Raw genomic sequence first — 18,772 nt, forward strand, 5'->3', positions numbered from 1 at the left:
TGACAAAGCAAAAAATGTTTTTTAGAAAATGTTGCAAATTTATATATAAAAAAACGAAATATTACATTTACATAAGTATTCAGACCATTTAGTCTGTTGAAGCACCTTTGGCAGCGATTACAGCCTTGAGTCTTCTTGGGTATGACACTACAAGCTTGACACACCTGTACTTGGGTAGTTTCTCCCATTCTTCTCTGCAGATCCACTCAAGCTCTGTCAGATTGGATGGGGAGCATTGCTGCACAGCTATTTTCAGATCTCTCCAGAGATGTTCGATCGGGTTCAAGTCCGGGCTCTGACTGTGCCACTCAAGGACATTCAGAGACTTGTCCCGAAGCCACTCCTGCGTTGTCTTGGCTGTGTGCTTAGGATCGTTGTCCTGTTGGAAAGTGAACCTTCGCCCCAGTCTGAGGTCCTGAGCGCTCTGGAGCAGGTTTTCATCAAGGATTTCTCAGTACTTTGCTCCGTTCATCTTTACCTCGATCCTGACTAGTCTCGCAGTCCCTGCCGCTGAAAAACATCCCCACAGTATGATGCTGCCACCACCATGCTTCACCGTAGGGATGGTGCCCAGGTTTCCTCCAGACGGGACGCTTGGCATTCAGGCCAAAGAGTTCAATCTTGGTTTCATCAGACCAGAGAATCTTGTTTCTCATGGTCTGAGAATCTTTAGGTGCCTTTTGGCTAACTCCAAGCGGGCTGTCATGTGCCTTTTACTGAGGAGTGGCTTCCGTCTGGCCACTCTACCATAAAGGCCTGATTGGTGGAGTGCTGCAGAGATGGTTGTCCTTCTGGAAAGTTCTCCCATCTCCACAGAGGAACTCTAGAGCTCTGTCAGAGTGACCATCGGGTTCTTGGTCTCCTCCCTGACCAAGGCCTTTCTCCCCTGATTGCTCAGTTTGGCCAGGCGACCAGCTCTAGGAAGAGTCTTGGTGGTTCCAAACTTCTTCCATTTAAGAATGATGGAGGCCACTGTGTTCTTGGGGACATTCAATGCTGCAGAAATGTTTTGATACCCTTCCCCAGATCTGTGCCTCGACACAATCGGCCTCATGGCTTGGTTTTTGCTCTGACATGCACTGTCAACTGTGGGACCTTATATAGACAGGTGTGTGCCTTTCCAAATCATGTCCAATCAATTGAATTTACCACAGGTGGACTCCAATCAAGTAGTAGAAAATCTCAAGGATGATCAATAGAAACAGGATGCACTTGAGCTCAATTTCGAGTCTCATAGCAAAGGGTCTGAATACTTATGTAAATAAGGTATTTCAGTTTCAGCCCTGGTAAGCCCCTGTATTAATCCAGCCCTGCTTCAAAGGGCTGTTTTACTAGGCTACCCGTGCACATTCATCCACTGGCAACATATTTCCAGCCTCCAAACAGTGGTGAATTGAAAGAAACATCTGTTACACAAAACACCAAAAAGTATAATGACATTTGGCGATTGTCATTAGGCCCGAATGTAAGCCTCCACTGCTGTCCATGTGCATCTCGGTGTCGGCCACTCATCTCTGCCTTGGCAAAATGTCAGTGTTTTCGTCGAATCACATCGCATTTTGGAGCGTAGGCTATACCAGACATTTTCAAGTCCATCCGCGAACTGTTCATGCCTCTGACATGCGGTAATGATAAATAATGGTGTAATATAGCCTACTGTTTTCTTGACATTTTGTTTGAATTATTGTGATAGGCGCGTGTTTTACCGGTAAGGCGTATCCCCACTATTTATTTTACCGGGACGCTGTACCGGACTGTACCGCCTTACATTCACCCCTGGTGCCCATATTCATAAAGCATCTCTCAGAGTAGGAGTGTTGATTAAGGATCAGTTTCGCCTTTTAGCTCATAAGGAATAAGATTATATAAACAGGCAGACCTGATCCTAGATCAGCACTCCTACTCTGAAACTCTTATGAATACGGGGCCTGATTTAGATCTAGGAGACCAGGTAGGTGCTTTCACTCATCATTGGATTGAATTGGTTGATTCCCATCCAAGCTCAGTTGGTGAGGTGACTAACAAGCAAAATCAGGTGCGGTACTTTTGGCACTCCAGTACCAGAGTTGCCTTCTCCTGTGTTAGATGCCTAGCGTGGACAGAGTGGGGAACTTACAGAAGTACTTGAGCGTCTCTTCTATCTGGTCGTGCGTGAGTCCCAGGGCGACCTCCGGGGGCAACAGAGGGGTGTGGAGCCAGTCGTCATGGTCGTAGCCAAACATGCAGTCCGCCCGCAGAGTGTAGTTAGGCAGTCCCTCAGACAGCAGGCTCACTATCTCCACCTCACTATCGCCACCTGAACAAAGTTCTGACAGTGGGGAGGGAGGGAGGGATATGAGTGTGTGGCAGGGAAGATATGGGAGAACAAAGAGACAGCATTCAATCACATTGGAGTGACCACTCTGAAATCTACAAGTCTCTGCTGCCCCCTTGAGGCACTGACTGGATGACACAGTTCCCACTCATCACATTTCAATGCATTACATTAAAAACATGTAATTGAACACTATTCCTGGATGCAGGATGTCCCCTGCAATGGTTCTAAGAGACCCATCTTCCCACATTACATTTGACATTTTAGTCATTTAGCAGACGCTCTTATCCAGAGCGACTTACAGTTAGTGAGTGCATACATTTTCATACTGGCCCCCCCGTGGGAATCGAACCCACAACCCTGGCGTTGCAAACGCCATGCTCTACAAGTGCTGTCCAAGATGAAACTTAACCCCTTATCCAATCCCCTATAACCCATCTAATACATTCATTCACTGTGACCTACCAGTGAGGGTGGACACATCATGGCTTCCCCTATCCACTCTTTCCAGGGGGTCCCAATCCATATTAAGGCCCTCATAGAGGGGCAGGGTCTCCTCATCGAGGCCCCCGGACGCCTCCCCCTGCCCCCCATTAAGGGAGAGAGTTGACAGGGGGTCCAGTGGAGAGTGTGGGGGCAAGAAGAAGCGATGAGGAGGAGAGGGAGAGGGATAAGGGTGGGACAGCTTGATTGGAGCCGGGGTGTTCAGTGTGAGGGTGGAAGACTCAGGGCTTGTCCCTGTAAGGGACTGAGGCCCCCTGGTGGATCAGGGAGAAACAGCAGGCTGACCGCACATCTGGTACCAATGCTGGTCTGAGAGAGGGAGAGAGAACAAAAGTGTGAGTGTTGCTTGGTTTCCATCCAATTGGCGACAGATTTTCATGCGAATATTCTAAAATCCGCATAAAAACAATGTGCGCATTTTCCCACCAGAGATGTGTTTCCATCAAATTGATTTGTTGCAGATTAAAAGGTGTGTGATGACGTAATGCACATCAAAATACCTTTTGCAGTTAAAAATACAAGTTAAATTGATTTCCATCGCATTTTCAACTCTATTGATGGGTTTATCACAAAAGTTCGATACATAGCGAATGTCCCCACTCTGGTATTGGCACGTGCTCTCTAGCCAACAGCGCACATATACAGTAGGCTACTGTATCTGGGCCAAAAGAGCGAGATTATTTATATTTATATTTGTCAAACATTGATGTCACCAGAATAAGACCCTCGATATTTATTAGAAATGAATATCAGGCTCATTACCTTGCACTTTCAACACCCTGTGAAGTTCATTTTAATTTATTTAATCTGTAGCCTAATAAACTGCATGCATGAATCCAAATGTACTTTGACATGATGGTTATTATATCAATATTTGCATAAAAGCGCTTCCAACAACATTTCTCGGATAATTCATTTTGCCGAGACAAAAAGATCCCACCTTGCCTAGTTTATTTTTGTTTTGTCGACATTTGGACATGTTCTGTTTCCATCAGTCTTGTCATTACAAATGTCTTTATCCGACATGTACTTTACTCGCATAAAAAGGTTGGATGGAAACCTGGTTAGAGATGAATTCAAACCGACCATCTTTAATTTAGCCACATCACGTTTTAGTATGGAATAGCATAACATTGAATGACGTTTTACATTTTAACATGGAATGCCATCAAATATTAATGTATCAAGAAAACTCCCATCCCTTTAATTAAATGTATTTCACCTGTTTTTCCAGGTGAGATACTGAAATGATACTCTCATTTTCTATAACAACCTGGTTAAAAGACATACAGATATAGGTCAAGTTTAAGGACCAGTTGAAACTAAACTTACTTCAGACTTGAACCACTAATCTACAAGCATCTTAATCTTTTTAAAGCCATGTACAGTGCCATACATGCTCCAATTGTCTCACTAGGCTTTGCCTTTCCCCTGAGGTTTTAGGGTCAGAAAGCTAGAGTTACCCTGGCCAAAGCTACACACAGATCAAGTTACAACCGGGGCACACCACACCACCTTATGACATTTAAACCAACATAGTTACTAAACAAAGCTTTACGAGGCATAATACAAAGTACTGTACATTCCAACTAGGACTGCCTGCTAAGGCTAGCTGCAACCTGTATTAGAGTAAATGCTCATTCATACTGTTTACAAAAGCAAAGAGAAACCAGAGCTTCCCTCTTCATAAGGCATATCACATTCACCTACATGTCCGCCAGGAAATGCTGCAGGCAATTGTTCTGTAACTGAATAGCCTGGCTAGTGACGTAATTCAAAGAGAAAATGGCTGGGGGGGGACAATCTAACAATGGACAGCAAAGTAGCCTTAGTTTATTGATGGAACTCTAAATAATTGTCACATCCAGTTTTATTGTCATATTGTGGTTGTTAGTGTTTAGATACATCAGACCTAGGCAATATCAAGGCCAGTGGTAAAGGATAGTGGATGTTATACAATACATTAGCTATGTATTGCAGTCTGAGTCAAGGGAATATTGTATGAGGACTATTAGTGCAATGGGTTAATAAAGTACTGACCTTGCATGTGGGTAGACAAAACATGTGACACACGCACAAGCGTGCACACACACACACACACTCAGCTGTCTGCAGCTCGCACACACACCCACTCAAGAGACAGATGAGAATGACAATCTCTCCTCCTTCCTCCCCATCTCCAACCCCCTTAATTAACTGGGTGTATTGCTCTGGTCACTCCTGCCACATCCATCCACTCCCTTCACTTACAGCTGTCAGAGGGAGCAGCAAGGTCATATACATACTGTAGGTCTGGGTTTTACTGTATCCACCCCCACCACCATGATGCATAATGTCTGGTGAGGTAGTTCTGTTGTATGTCGTGTTTAGTGACTAGAATGATAAGTAGTACTTGTGTTTTTCACTAGAAAAAATAAGGACGCAAAATAAGGATGCATGGATGAAGTCCAAAATATAATGTTATTATACAATTATAAATGTCTTATTCCCACGTCTTAAATGACAAATAAAAAGATGGAGGGGAATCAATTGGCATTTGGTACTGGCACTTAACTAACCTGCAGCACACAGTCTCACACACAAAACAAATGGAGTGTGCCCATGCACACGCGCACACACACACACACACACACACACACACACACACACACACACACACACACACACACACACACACACACACACACACACACACACACACACACACACATCTCTTTTCTGTCATATTTACATGCTGCAAAGGCCAAGTTGGCAGGCATTGTACTGTAACATTGTGGGTCTATTAACTACCCAGCCAAGCACAGCCTTGTATCCCATTTAGAGGGGTCACCAGTGGGCATGGTTATTGCCCATCTCCCCCGGTCTCTTTTTGTGTGTGGTTGTCACTGGGCCAGGCAGAAAGCCAAGTGAAAGACCCTGTTACGCTGCCCAGTGTGCCCACTGTACAACCCTGGGCTCCACTAGCGCCTCGCTCCCCAGATCTGCCAGCAAATGAACAGTCCAGAGAATCCACAGGAACTGTGAGAAAAGATTTGTCCAGTTCCATAGACAAACACACACAGTGGGGTGTGGAAGACTGGTCCACTAAGGACAAAGCCAAAAACATCTGAGCCCTGAGGATGTGTTCTGTACAGTATATCCATAAGGATATAATCAAACATCCAGGCTATTTTTTATGTAGCTTATACCAGTTACTCTCATTTTGAGAAATGTGGAATGCACAGAAATAAATGTTTACAGTATGCTACGTGATTCAACTCAAACAAGGAAAGTTACTTCAATCTGAATTTCAAGGAATGCAAACTCCTTTCCTAATGTAAATGAGAAGTTAAAACGTTACCTTAATGTGTTATAGTTGCATAGGCCGTTCATCCAAGATGAGCAGTGCCAAAAGTAAAGGAATAATAAGGCGACTTTTCTGAGTGAACTTCAATAAGTCACTATAAGTGTAACTCTGTAACTGTAATGGATGTCATTCTGAGTCTGACTGACCTTCCAGAGTACTCACGCTGAACTCGTCAACGCCGGTTGGAAAAGCCTGTCTTTGGTGCTCTTTGGCCGTTCAGAAGGGGTGTGTACGTGTGTGGAGTCACACAGGAACAAGAGAGGAAGGAAGGGCAGACGAGGGTGCTAGAGAAAGAATCGAGGGAGGGTGGGGGGGTAGAAAAGAGACATATAGAGAGGGTTTAGGAGGGAAAAGGGACACTTGCAGGGTACAGTACTTAGGAAAGTGGGAAGGGAGGGGGTAGGAAAGAGTGGGCAAACTGAGACGGAGAGAGAGGGCACAGGGGGGAGGAGAGGAGCCCATGAGAGAAGGGTACTTAGGAAAGAGGGAAGAAAGAGATGAATGGGTCACACTCGATTTAGCCTGTCACCACCAGATTGAATAACAAATCAGAATTTGCAAACCTGAGAGGGAGAGGCTTGTCAAATGCAAATCTCGCCTCTAATTGGCTGAGAGGGCTAAGGACTCTGGACCCATGGTCGCCCGGGCAACAGTTTGGTCATGTGACGAAGCCCAACTGATGCCTCTGCCAGTAGGGATTTTATTCAAATAGAAAGTACGTAATTATTCAACTTCAAGGTAGAAGTTTGTACTTTAACCACAAACCAGAGAAAAGCTCTGCACTAAAATGGGGCAAGATTTACAAGACCCTTTGCACTAGAGCGAAATCTGCACCTTTTTCCCCCAGAGGGAATACAACAGGAAAAGGTAGAACAATCAAAGTCAAACAATTTAAGACTTCCACATAAGAACAAGAAAGGAAGTACACCTTTGAGATCGCTTTAGTAAATCTAAGCCAGATCACCCCCACACAAGCTAATATACAATGTATCAGTGATGAAACTTGTTTTCTGTACCCGGACAGGGCTTCCATCCAAGAACTTCAAAGCTCTTTCACTGTGGGTGTAACTGACCTCATAACTGGCCTCATTTACTTCAAGTGGTGCCACACAGTCCATTACTGTGGTGGCCAGGCAGGGAAGTGAGGACACTAGGGGATAATTAGATCAGATACATGGCCAGATAAACTAGTGCTTGAATGATAGCCACCATTGAATTATTAAACTCTACCCTGAGATAGTCTCTCCTGACAGGCTTAAATCAAGTAGCTGACCAGCCAGCATGCACACGAGATTTGGTTCTGGGTGATGAGATTAGAGCCTTTCTAAAGACAAGGGTTCAGGCTAATTATAGTGGCTTCATATTGGAGTGGTGCTCCCATATGGCTGCGTTTAGACATGACAGTTAATGCTGTTTTTGTATTCTGATCATGGAGTTCTGATCATGGAATTCAAATCAAATCAAATTTGATTGGCCACATGCGCCGAATACAACAGGTGTAGACATTACAGTGAAATGCTTACTTACAGCCCTTAACCAACAGTGCATTTATTTTTTAATCAAAAAGTAAAATAAAACAACAACAAAAAAGTGTTGAGAAAAAAAGAGCAGAAGTAAAATAAAATAACAGTAGGGAGCCTATATATACAGGGGGGTACCGGTGCAGAGTCAATGTGCGGGGGCACCGTCTAGTTGAGGTAGTTGAAGTAATATGTACATGTGGGTAGAGTTAAAGTGACTATGCATAAATAATTAATAGAGTAGCAGCAGCATAAAAATATGGGGTGGGGGGTGGGGGTGGGGGGCCAGTGCAAATAGTCTGGGTAGCCATGATTAGCTGTTCAGGAGTCTTATGGCTTGGGGGTAGAAGCTGTTGAGAAGTCTTTTGGACCTAGACTTGGCACTCCGGTACCGCTTGCCATGCGGTAGCAAAGAGAACAGTCTATGATGAGGGTGGCTGGAGTCTTTGACAATTTTGAGGGCCTTCCTCTGACACCGCCTGGTATAGAGGTCCTGGATGGCAGGAAGCTTGGCCCCAGTGATGTACTGGGCCATACACACTACCCTCTGTAGTGCCTTGCGGTCGGAGGCTGAGCAGTTGCCATACCAGGTGGTGATGTAACCAGTCAGGATGCTCTCGATGGTGCAGCTGTAGAATTTTTTTAGGATCTGAGGACCCATGCCAAATCTTTTCAGTCTCCTGAGGGGGAATAGGCTTTGTCGTGCCCTCTTCACGACTGTCTTGGTGTGTTTGGACCATGATAGTTCGTAGGTGATGTGGACACCAAGGAACTTGAAGCTCTCAACCTGTTCCACTACAGCCCCGTCGATGAGAATGGGGACGTGCTCAGTCCTCTTTTTTTTCCCCTGTAGTCCACAATCATCTCCTTTGTCTTGGTCACGTTGAGGGAAAGGTTGTTATCCTGGCACCACACGGCCAGGTCTTTGACCTCCTCCCTATAGGCTGTCTCATCGTTGTCGGTGATCAGGCCTACCACTGTTGTGTCGTCGGCAAACTTAATAATAATAATAAGCCACTTAGCAGATGCTTTTATCCAAAGCGACTTACAGTCATGCGTGAATACCTTTTTGTGTATGGGTGGTCCCGGGGATCGAACCCACTACCCTGGCGTTACAAGTGCCGTGCTCTACCAGCTGAGCTACAGAGCTGAGCTACAGAGGACCACATGATGGTGTTGGAGTCGTGCCTGGCCATGCAGTCATGGGTGAACAGGGAGTACAGGAGGGGACTGAGCACGCACCCGAGGGGCCCCTGTGTTGAGGATCAGTGTGGCAGATGTGTTGTTACCTACCCTTACCACCTGGGGGCGGCCCGTCAGGAAGTCCAGGATCCAGTTGCAGAGGGAGGTGTTTAGTCCCAGGATCCTTAGCTTAGTGATGAGCTTTGAGGGCACTATGGTGTTGAATGCTGAGTTGTAGTCAATGAATAGCATTCTCACGTAGGTGTTCCTCTTGTCCAGGTGGGAAAGGGCAGTGTGGAGTGCAATAGAGATTGCATCATCTGTGGATCTGTTGGGGCGGTATGCAAATTGGAGTGGGTCTAGGGTTTCTGGGATAATGGTGTTGATGTGAGCCATAACCAGCCTTTCAAAGCACTTCATGGCTACAGACGTCAGTGCTACGGGTCGGTAGTCATTTAGGCAGATTATCTTAGTGTCCTTGGGCACGGGAACTATGGTGGTCTGCTTGAAACATGTTGGTATTACAGACTCAGTCAGGGACATGTTGAAAATGTCAGTGAAGACACTTGCCAGTTGGTCAGCACATGCTCGGAGTACACGTCCTGGTAATCCGTCTGGCCCTGCGGCCTTGTGAATGTTGACCTGCTTAAAAGTCTTACTCACATTGGCAACTGAGACTGCTCTTCTCTGTGTCACGGAGGCTCTCCGCACTGCTAAAGCTAACTCTCTCTCCTCTGCTCTTGTCCTTCTAGACCTGTCTGCTGCCTTTGATACAGTGAACCATCAGATCCTCCTCTCCACCCTCTCCGAGCTGGGCATCTCCGGCGCGGCTCACTCCTGGATTGCGTCCTACCTGACCGGTCGCTCCTACCAAGTGGCGTGGCGAGAAGCTGTCTCCGCACCACGTGCTCTCACCACTGGTGTCCCCCAGGGCTCAGTTCTAGGCCCTCTCCTTTTCTCCCTATACACCAAGTCACTTGGCTCTGTCATATCCTCACATGGCCTCTCCTATCATTGCTACGCTGACGATACACAACTAATCTTCTCCTTTCCCCCTTCTGATAACCAGGTGGCGAATCGCATCTCTGCATGTCTGGCCGACATATCAGTATGGATGACGGATCACCACCTCAAGCTGAACCCTGGCAAGACGGAGCTGCTCTTCCTCCCGGGGAAGGACTGCCCGTTCCATGATCTCGCCATCACGGTTGACAACTCCGTTGTGTCCTCCTCCCAGAGTGCGAAGAGCCTTGGCGTGACCCTGGACAACACCCTGTCGTTCTCCGCTAACATCAAGGCGGTGACCCGATCCTGCAGGTTCATGCTCTACAACATTCGGAGAGTACGACCCTGCCTTACACAGGAAGCGGCACAGGTCCTAATCCAGGCACTTGTCATCTCCCGTCTGGATTACTGCAACTCGCTGTTGGCTGGGCTCCCTGCCTGTGCCATTAAACCCCCTACAACTCATCCAGAATGCCGCAGCCCGTCTGGTGTTCAACCTTCCCAAGTTCTCTCACGTCACCCCCCTCCTCCGCACACTCCACTGGCTTCCAGTTGAAGCTCGCATCCGTTACAAGACCATGGTGCTTGCCTATGGAGCAGTGAGGGGAACGGCACCTCCGTACCTTCAGGCTCTGATCAGTCCCTACACCCAACCGAGGGCATTGCGTTCATCCACCTCTGGCCTGCTGGCTCCCTTCCTCTGCGGAAGCATAGTTCCCGCTCAGCCCAGTCAAAACTGTTCGCTGCTCTGGCACCCCAATGGTGGAACAAGCTCCCTCACGACGCCAGGACAGCGGAGTCACTCACCACCTTCCGGAGACATCTGAAACCCCACCTCTTTAAGGAACACCTGGGATAGGATAAAGTAATCCTTCTACCCCCCCAAAAAAAGTATAATTGTAAAGTGGTTATCCCACTGGCTATAGGGTGAATGCACCAACTTGTAGTCGCTCTGGATAAGAGCGTCTGCTAAATGACGTAAATGTGCCCTTGAGCAAGGCACTTAACCCTAATTGCTCCTGTAAGTCGCTCTGGATAAGAGCGTCTGCTAAATGACTAAAATGTAAATGTAAATGAGAGCGTGATCACATAGTCATCCGGAACAGCTGGTGCTCTCATGCATGCTTCAGTGTTGCTTGCCTCAAAGCGAGCATAGAAGTGGTTTAGCTCGTCTGGAAGTCTTGTGTCACTGGGCAGCTCGCGGCTGTGCTTCCCTTTGTAGTCTGTAATCGTTTTCAAGCCCTGCCACATCCGACGAGCGTCAGAGACGGTGTAGTACGATTCAATCTTAGTCCTGTATTGACTCTTTGCCTGTTTGATGGTTCATCAGAGGGCATAGCGGGATTTCTTATAAGCGTCCGGGTTAGAGTCCCGCTCCTTGAAAGTGGCAACTCTACCCTTTAGCTCAGTGCGGATGTTGCCTGTAATCCATGGCTTCTGGTTGGGGTATGTACGTACGGTCACTGTGGGGACGACATCATCGATGCACTTATTGATGAAGCCAGTGACTGATGTGGTGTACTCCTCAATGCTATCTGAAGAATGTTCCAGTCTGTGCTAGCAAAACAGTCCTGTAGCTTAGCATCTGCGTCATCTGAACACTTTTTTATTAACCGAGTCACTGGTGCTTCCTGCTTTAGTTTTTGCTTATAAGCAGGAATCAGGAGGATAGAGTTATGGTCAGATTTGCCAAATGGAGGGCGAGGGTGAGCTTTGTATGCATCTCTGTGTGTGGAGTAAAGGTGGTCTAGAGTTTTTTTTCCTCTGGTTGCACATTTAACATGCTGGTAGAAATGAGGTAGAACGGATGTAAGTTTCCCTGCATTAAAGTCCCCGGCCACTAGGAGCGCCGCCTCTGGATGAGCGTTTTCCTGTTCACTTATGGTCTTATACAGCTCATTCAGTGCAATTCCGAACACATCATGCGTCTACACCTACATTTAAAATGTGTCCACCATGTCCACATTTTGTCCGGATTCCCTTTTCCCGCACTATATATTAAAATGCCAATATGCATTCTGTAAATAGGCTAAATATGATAATAACACAACAACAACTGATGGCAGTAGCTAACTACTGTAGCTAACTAGCCAGCTTACCTCTGTAGCTAGCCAGCAAGCTAGCAAGCAAAACTAAAGGGATCGCAAACGGGTTAGCATAACTCTAGCCAAACAAAAAATAATTGTTCTAAATATTAACTAGCTGGCTAGCATTTATGAGGCCAGTAAACATGCTCCCCACACACTAGGAACGTATTTCCTCCAACGTTATAATGAAAAGGTGCCTCTCGGTCCCAAAACACACATTTTCTGGAGACTTATGGGCGGAGTGCTGATGACGTCGCCCACTGTATGCGCTTTCGGTAGCCTGATTGCATCCAGACTGAGGAGAAATCTGCACACAATGCATCCCTGACCCCCTCCTGAAGTGGTCAGCCAGATCTGAACACAATCAGACCACAATGCATCTAGACCCGTCTTTTCAATGCAATTTTCGTATTCTGATAGCAAGTCGCATGTAAGTGTCAAGTGTAGACACGACCATAGAGAGGTGTCCCCCAAAATAGAACAGGTAACATTAGTTCCTACTAGGTAAGCCTTCAAACTAAATTGTGGAAAGACATCGAAAACCCACCAAACCTCTGAGAAAAGACAATAATTAGTCAACACACTATACTAATAAAAAGCAGGAAATTAACTATTAAAATAGTCGATGGCCTATGATCCAGGAGGAGTAAAAGGCCTGAGTAAGTAAGTAAATACTATACGCATCTCTGGAGCCAAGCAGCCAGACAACATGGGTTGTGGTGGGCGAGGAGAATGCAGAGACATGTAGCTACTAGAGTCTCATTTCAAACAGATGACCTTAGTCACTGTCTCATGGTCAGAGATAAGCTGTTGTGTTGTATCAGTTGAGTATCTAGACACAGTGTTCACTCCCCAAACGATAAACAATGCCTACGAGACCTTCTGCACACTTACCATGGCTGAACTGCCTTCACTACAAACCAGATTCATCAAGTCACAAGGCAATTATGACTCAATTATATCTCAATTTAAAAGGTAGACTCAGCTAAGTGACGTTGCCACGAGCAGCACCGCAGTTATTGAGATAAGGGAGATGCAAGACTTCACCCTCACACAGTCACACACAGTATCTGTGCATGTGCACGGGTTCGCTTCACGCTGTTAAAGCGTGGTAGACAGGGCACCAAAACAGCAGAGAAGTTGAGCCTCACGCTTCAACGCTCTTAGTTGTTGCAGAAACTGGCCCACTATACTGTTCACATTCTGCAACCTACATCATATCACTGAGTCTACCTTTAAAGTAAGCAGAGTTTCCTGAGTCCAATAAATTTAAACAAATTCAAGCTTCTCAGAGGACAAGGAAAGTGATAAATGTTCTAAAGAATATCACAACTCCTGTCAATCCCCTCAAGCATAATATTTTCCCCAGTCAGCAGTCGCCGTGACTGCAAACAGCTTCCCCTGCTATCGCTAACCTGATCAAAACTGTTTACAAAGTCATCGACCCTGTAAACAGATTGCCATGACATATAGTCCTGTGTGGCTAAGTTGGCAGCGCATGGCACTTGCAACGCTAGGGTTGTGTGTTCGATTCCCACAGGGGACCAGTATGAACAAATAAGAAAATGTATGCACTCACTACTGTATGTCGTTCTGGATAAGAGCGTCTGATAAATGACAACAACAACAACAACAAGACTAACTGACAGATATCATCCCATCCAACAGATGACATCACATCTATCACACCCTGTCAACATAGGTCTTCTCAGAGACACTTTGCTCTCATTCCTATGAAGCAACCTCCCCCAAACACACTGCAATCTCCATTAACTCAAACTGGGAGCACTGATTGGTTAACCATTAACTTCCTCATTGTACTATTTCCCATAAAGACCCAGTCTATCAACCACCTCACTGATAAAGGTGTGGTGTCTCTTAAATGTATATTGTTTCAACTCTGGCATGGGAATAGAGGGGAAAGGAGTAGGACAAAGCATTTGCAGATCATTGTTTGTGCATTTCCACAGTGATGTTTCAGTTATTCTCATGGCTCTGCCTATCTAACAATACGCACTATTTGGATACTTTGAAAATGACTCGTGTGATGATTATATGACATCTGTTGTTATGTCTGTTTGGTCTCTTTTAGAAAATATCCTATGGATGGTACAGACGAAACCAAAGTCTGGACAAACATTGAAGCCTCTGCATCTACAGAGATGCAGCCACAGATACTATTGACATGATCAGGCACAAACCAATGCACAATGCAAATCACCAAGCCTGTCATGAGTCATGACAAAAGGCAGGATATGATGGGAGAGATAACTCTCCACAAAGCACACAAAGCAAATGAGGGAACACTTAGTCTAGTATGAGAGAAAGACAAAACAGGAGGAAGAAAGAGAGAGAAAAAAGAAAGAAAGAAAGAAAGAAAGAAAGAAAGAAAGAAAGAAAGAAAGAAAGAAAGAAAGAAAGAAAGAAAGAAAGAAAGAAAGAAAGAAAGAAAGAAAGAAAGAAAGAAAGAAAGAAAGAAAGAAAGAAAGAAAGAAAGAAAGAAAGAAAGAGTAAGAAAGCTAGAGAGCGATACTACACAGACACCAGCAAGTATCTTTAAAATGACCTCTATCTAGAAGATTTGTTACAAGCTAATGAATACAGCTATGATCCAGAGGCATGTATAGGGCATGGGAAAGTGGAGAAAGAAGGGGAGGGTAAGGAAGAAAGAGAGAAAGAGAGAGACAGAGAGGATACAGAGTCACAAAAAGAGATAGAAGGGGGGGGATAGAGAGAGAAACAACAGCACTGTATCAGGAGAACCTTTACTTGGACAGAGACTGGTTCTTTTTACAACCCACTAGTTACCCAGACAACTGGAGCAGCTATATCTGGACTCCAACTACAGTGTGAATAGAAAGTGGCCTTAAATACCTAAACCTAAATACCAACACACTCTCAGTCTCAGCTGATTCTCTCAGTGTAGACCAAAGGTCACTAGCCCTGCTCCTACAGAGCTACTACAAGGGTGCAGGCTTTTGTTCCAGCCCAGCTCTAACATACCCAATGACGTGATTGGATGAATCTACTACTTACAAAGACCTTGATCAGTTGAATCAGTTGACTTAGTGTTGGGCTGCAACAAAAGCCTGCACACCCTGTAGCTAGAGACAAGAGTCTGTGACCAAAAGCTACAAGTGATGAGAGGATGAAGGATTGGGAGTCGCAACACTGTAATCATTATGTCTGTCAAGTGGTAATTCTCATCAATGTAATGTCATTCACTGTCCACAACTACGCATTAAGAAGACTAGTAGGACTATTCAAGCTTAACAGAGTGGCATTCTACCTCTAATATGCTAACAGATAGAGAGTTGCTATTTTAGCCATATGGTTGTATTTGAAGAGAGAGCACATTACATTTTACATTTTAGTCATTTAGCAGACGCTCTTATCCAGAGCGACTTACAGTTAGTGAATGCATACATTATTTTTTATTTTTTCATACTGGCCCCCCGTGGGAATCGAACCCACAACCCTGGCGATGCAAACGCCATGCTCTACCAACTGAGCTACATCCCTGCAGGCCATTCCCTCCCCTACCCTGGACGACGCTGGGCCAATTGTGCGCCGCCCCATGGGTCTCCCAGTCGCGGCCGTCTACGACAGAGCCTGGATATGATGGTTTGGGTAGTTTGGAACTCCAATGCACTCACTATATCCTTTATCATGCACACATATGGTCTGCACTAGTGTGAATTGCTGCAGTTACAATGTGGCTAAAATAGACTTTCACACAAAATGCAATTCAACTCATATTAACTTTACTCTGCACAAATACCATGGACTACTACACTGTATTACTTTCTCTTGTCGTTTTTAGTAGGAAGACGGTATTACAAATTGAAACCACTCTGCCAGCTCACAAGATATTTGTCACAAGTAAATAATAAACCTAAAGTGGCCACTCCTGAATACAAATTCATGTGTTGCACACACACACACAGTACCTCATGTTCTGCCATGGCTGCCAACCAAATCTCCTTGAGTTGTTTATCAGTCATACCACGCCAGGTTAACTATAAATCCTTTCAGACATTTGCACTCTCACACAACAGACACATATTTCCCTATACTTCTAATTATTGAATGTTTTCTATATAGGCCTCCCAAGACAAGAGAACAGGTGTATAGCTTGTATAGCCACAACATCAGATAACTCATGTCATTATAATAACTTAGTCACAACATTAGGATAGATAACTCATACCATCATAATAACATCTAAACAGTTGATAAAGTACAACCACAGCATCAGTGAAATATATTATCTTAGTATACAGTGAGGGAAAAAAGTATTTGATCCCCTGCTGATGTTGTACGTTTGCCCACTGACAAAGAAATGATCAGTCTATAATTTTATTGGTAGGTTTATTTCAACAGTGAGAGACAGAATAACAACAACAAAATCCAGAAAAACACATGTCAAAAATGTTATAAATTGATTTGCATTTTAATGAGGGAAATAAGTATTTGACCCCCTCTCAATCAGAAAGATTTCTGGCTCCCAGGTGTCTTTTATACAGGTAACGAGCTGAGATTAGGAGCACACTCTTAAAGGGAGTGCTCCTAATCTCAGTTTGTTACCTGTATAAAAGACACCTGTCCACAGAAGCAATCAATCAATCAGATTCCAAACTCTCCACCATGGCCAAGACCAAAGAGCTCTCCAAGGATGTCAGGGACAAGATTGTAGACCTACACAAGGCTGGAATGGGCTACAAGACCATCGCCAAGCAGCTTGGTGAGAAGGTGACAACAGTTGGTGCGATTATTCGCAAATGGAAGAAACACAAAAGAACTGTCAATCTCCCTCGGCCTGGGGCTCCATGCAAGATCTCACCTCGTGGAGTTGCAATGATCATGAGAACAGTGAGGAATCAGCCCAGAACTACACGGGAGGATCTTGTCAATGATCTCAAGGCAGCTGGGACCATAGTCACCAAGAAAACAATTGGTAACACACTACGGACTGAAATCCTGCAGCGCCCGCAAGGTCCCCCTGCTCAAGAAAGCACATATACAGGGCCGTCTGAAGTTTGCCAATGAACATCTGAATGATTCAGAGGAGAACTGGGTGAAAGTGTTGTGGTCAGATGAGACCAAAATCGAGCTCTTTAGCATCAACTCAACTCGCCGTGTTTGGAGGAGGAGGAATGCTGCCTATGACCCCAAGAACACCATCCCCACCGTCAAACATGGAGGTGGAAACATTATGCTTTGGGGGTGTTTTTCTGTTAAGGGGACAGGACAACTTCACTGCATCAAAGGGACGATGGACGTCGCCATGTACCGTCAAATCTTGGGTGAGAACCTCCTTCCCTCTGCCAGGGCATTGAAAATGGGTCGTGGATGGGTATTCCAGCATGACAATGACCCAAAACACACAGCCAAGGCAACAAAGGAGTGGCTCAAGAGGAAGCACATTAAGGTCCTGGAGTGGCCTAGCCAGTCTCCAGACCTTAATCCCATAGAAAATCTGTGGAGGGAGCTCAAGGTTCGAGTTCCCAAACGTCAGGCTCGAAACCTTAATGACTTGGAGAAGATCTGCAAAGAGGAGTGGAACAAAATCCCTCCTGAGATGTGTGCAAACCTGGTGGCCAACTACAAGAAACGTCTGACCTCTGTGATTGCCAACAAGGGTTTTGCCACCAAGTACTAAGTCATGTTTTGCAGAGGGGTCAAATACTTATTTCCCTCATTAAAATGCAAATCAATTTATAACATTTTTGACATGCGTTTTTCTGGATTTTTTTGTTGTTATTCTGTCTCTCACTGTTCAAATAAACCTACCATTAAAATTATAGACTGATCATGTCTTTGTCAGTGGGCAAACGTACAAAATCAGCAGGGGATCAAATACTTTGTTCCCTCACTGTACGTTAACCTCATCTTACAAGTACTGTGGTTCAACAGGCCTAAAACCAAATCAACCTGTGGTTCAACAGGCCTACAACCAAATCAACCTGTGGTTCAACAGGCCTACAGTACTTCTGAAGGCTCTTACACAACCTAGCAACCTAACAAAGACCAACAATACACACATGACAACACAGCTATGAAATTAACCTCAGCCTCCATGATCTTCCAAATAACAGGCTTCTTTACTGTGCTTCTGGTCAATGTTTGCAACGTTTTCATTAGACTGAAAGCATACTGAAACACACACAAGCACACACACATCTCTATCACACACATCTCTAGCTTCCGGTCAATTTTTGTAGTCGGCCCCAAATGTATTGACATGACAAAGTAGCAGGGAGGGGAGAAGAACAAACACAGAAGTCCTCTGTGCCGGCTCTCTCAGGGACAATGAACGCAAACAGAGTCAGAGGCTAACTACAGTAGCATAGACACAGAGACAGTACGCTAATAATACTAATAACATTAGGTTATTAGCGTTAGTGACTAACTGAGTATATCACTTACTGTGGTAAATGACAGTTACTCACTGTGCTGCTAGGAGTATCCTTACATTGATTTGACGCAGGTATTGTTGGTAGGAAAGGCTCTCTTTGAGAGTGAGTGAGCCAGAGTCAAATCCAATGCCCTCTACAGCTGCTGCTTTTCCTGTCAGCTACCATAGCCCTCGTCCAGTGTGGAGTGTCCTGGCTGAGAGGGAGAGAGAGAGCGAGGGAGGGAGGGAGGGAGGGAGGGAGGGAAAAGGGATTGAGGTGGGGTTATAATGGAGAGCGGTGGGGGAGGGGCATAGAGAGGGTGTGTGTGACAGAGAGAGAGAGAGAGAGAGAGAGAGAGAGAGAGAGAGAGAGAGAGAGAGAGAGAGAGAGAGAGAGAGAGAGAGAGAGAGAGAGAG

At 45.3% G+C, this 18,772-nt stretch overlaps 1 protein-coding gene across 9 annotated transcripts in view; it reads right to left on the bottom strand.

Annotated features, from left to right (window-relative positions):
• Nucleotides 1–18,564, bottom strand: part of LOC121534036 (trafficking kinesin-binding protein 1) — a 57,583-nt gene extending 39,019 nt beyond the window's left edge. For 6 of the 9 annotated variants that reach the window (XM_045211743.1, XM_045211750.1, XM_045211747.1 and 3 more), the window contains exons 1-3: nt 18,388–18,564; nt 2,780–3,127; nt 2,117–2,308 (exon numbers count right to left, since the gene is read on the bottom strand). In XM_045211743.1, the coding sequence (XP_045067678.1) occupies nt 2,117–2,308; nt 2,780–2,840 (253 nt within the window). In that variant the 5' untranslated portion in view covers nt 2,841–3,127; nt 18,388–18,564. Of the gene's footprint in view, nt 1–2,116; nt 2,309–2,779; nt 3,128–6,310; nt 6,408–18,387 lie in introns of those variants that run through there. The other 3 variants (XM_045211744.1, XM_045211745.1, XM_041840467.2) reach the window with 3 other exon arrangements.
• Between the last annotated feature and the right edge of the window lie 208 nt (nt 18,565–18,772).

The sequence above is a fragment of the Coregonus clupeaformis genome, chromosome 38 (assembly GCF_020615455.1).
Source record: "Coregonus clupeaformis isolate EN_2021a chromosome 38, ASM2061545v1, whole genome shotgun sequence".
Taxonomy (NCBI): domain Eukaryota; kingdom Metazoa; phylum Chordata; class Actinopteri; order Salmoniformes; family Salmonidae; genus Coregonus; species Coregonus clupeaformis.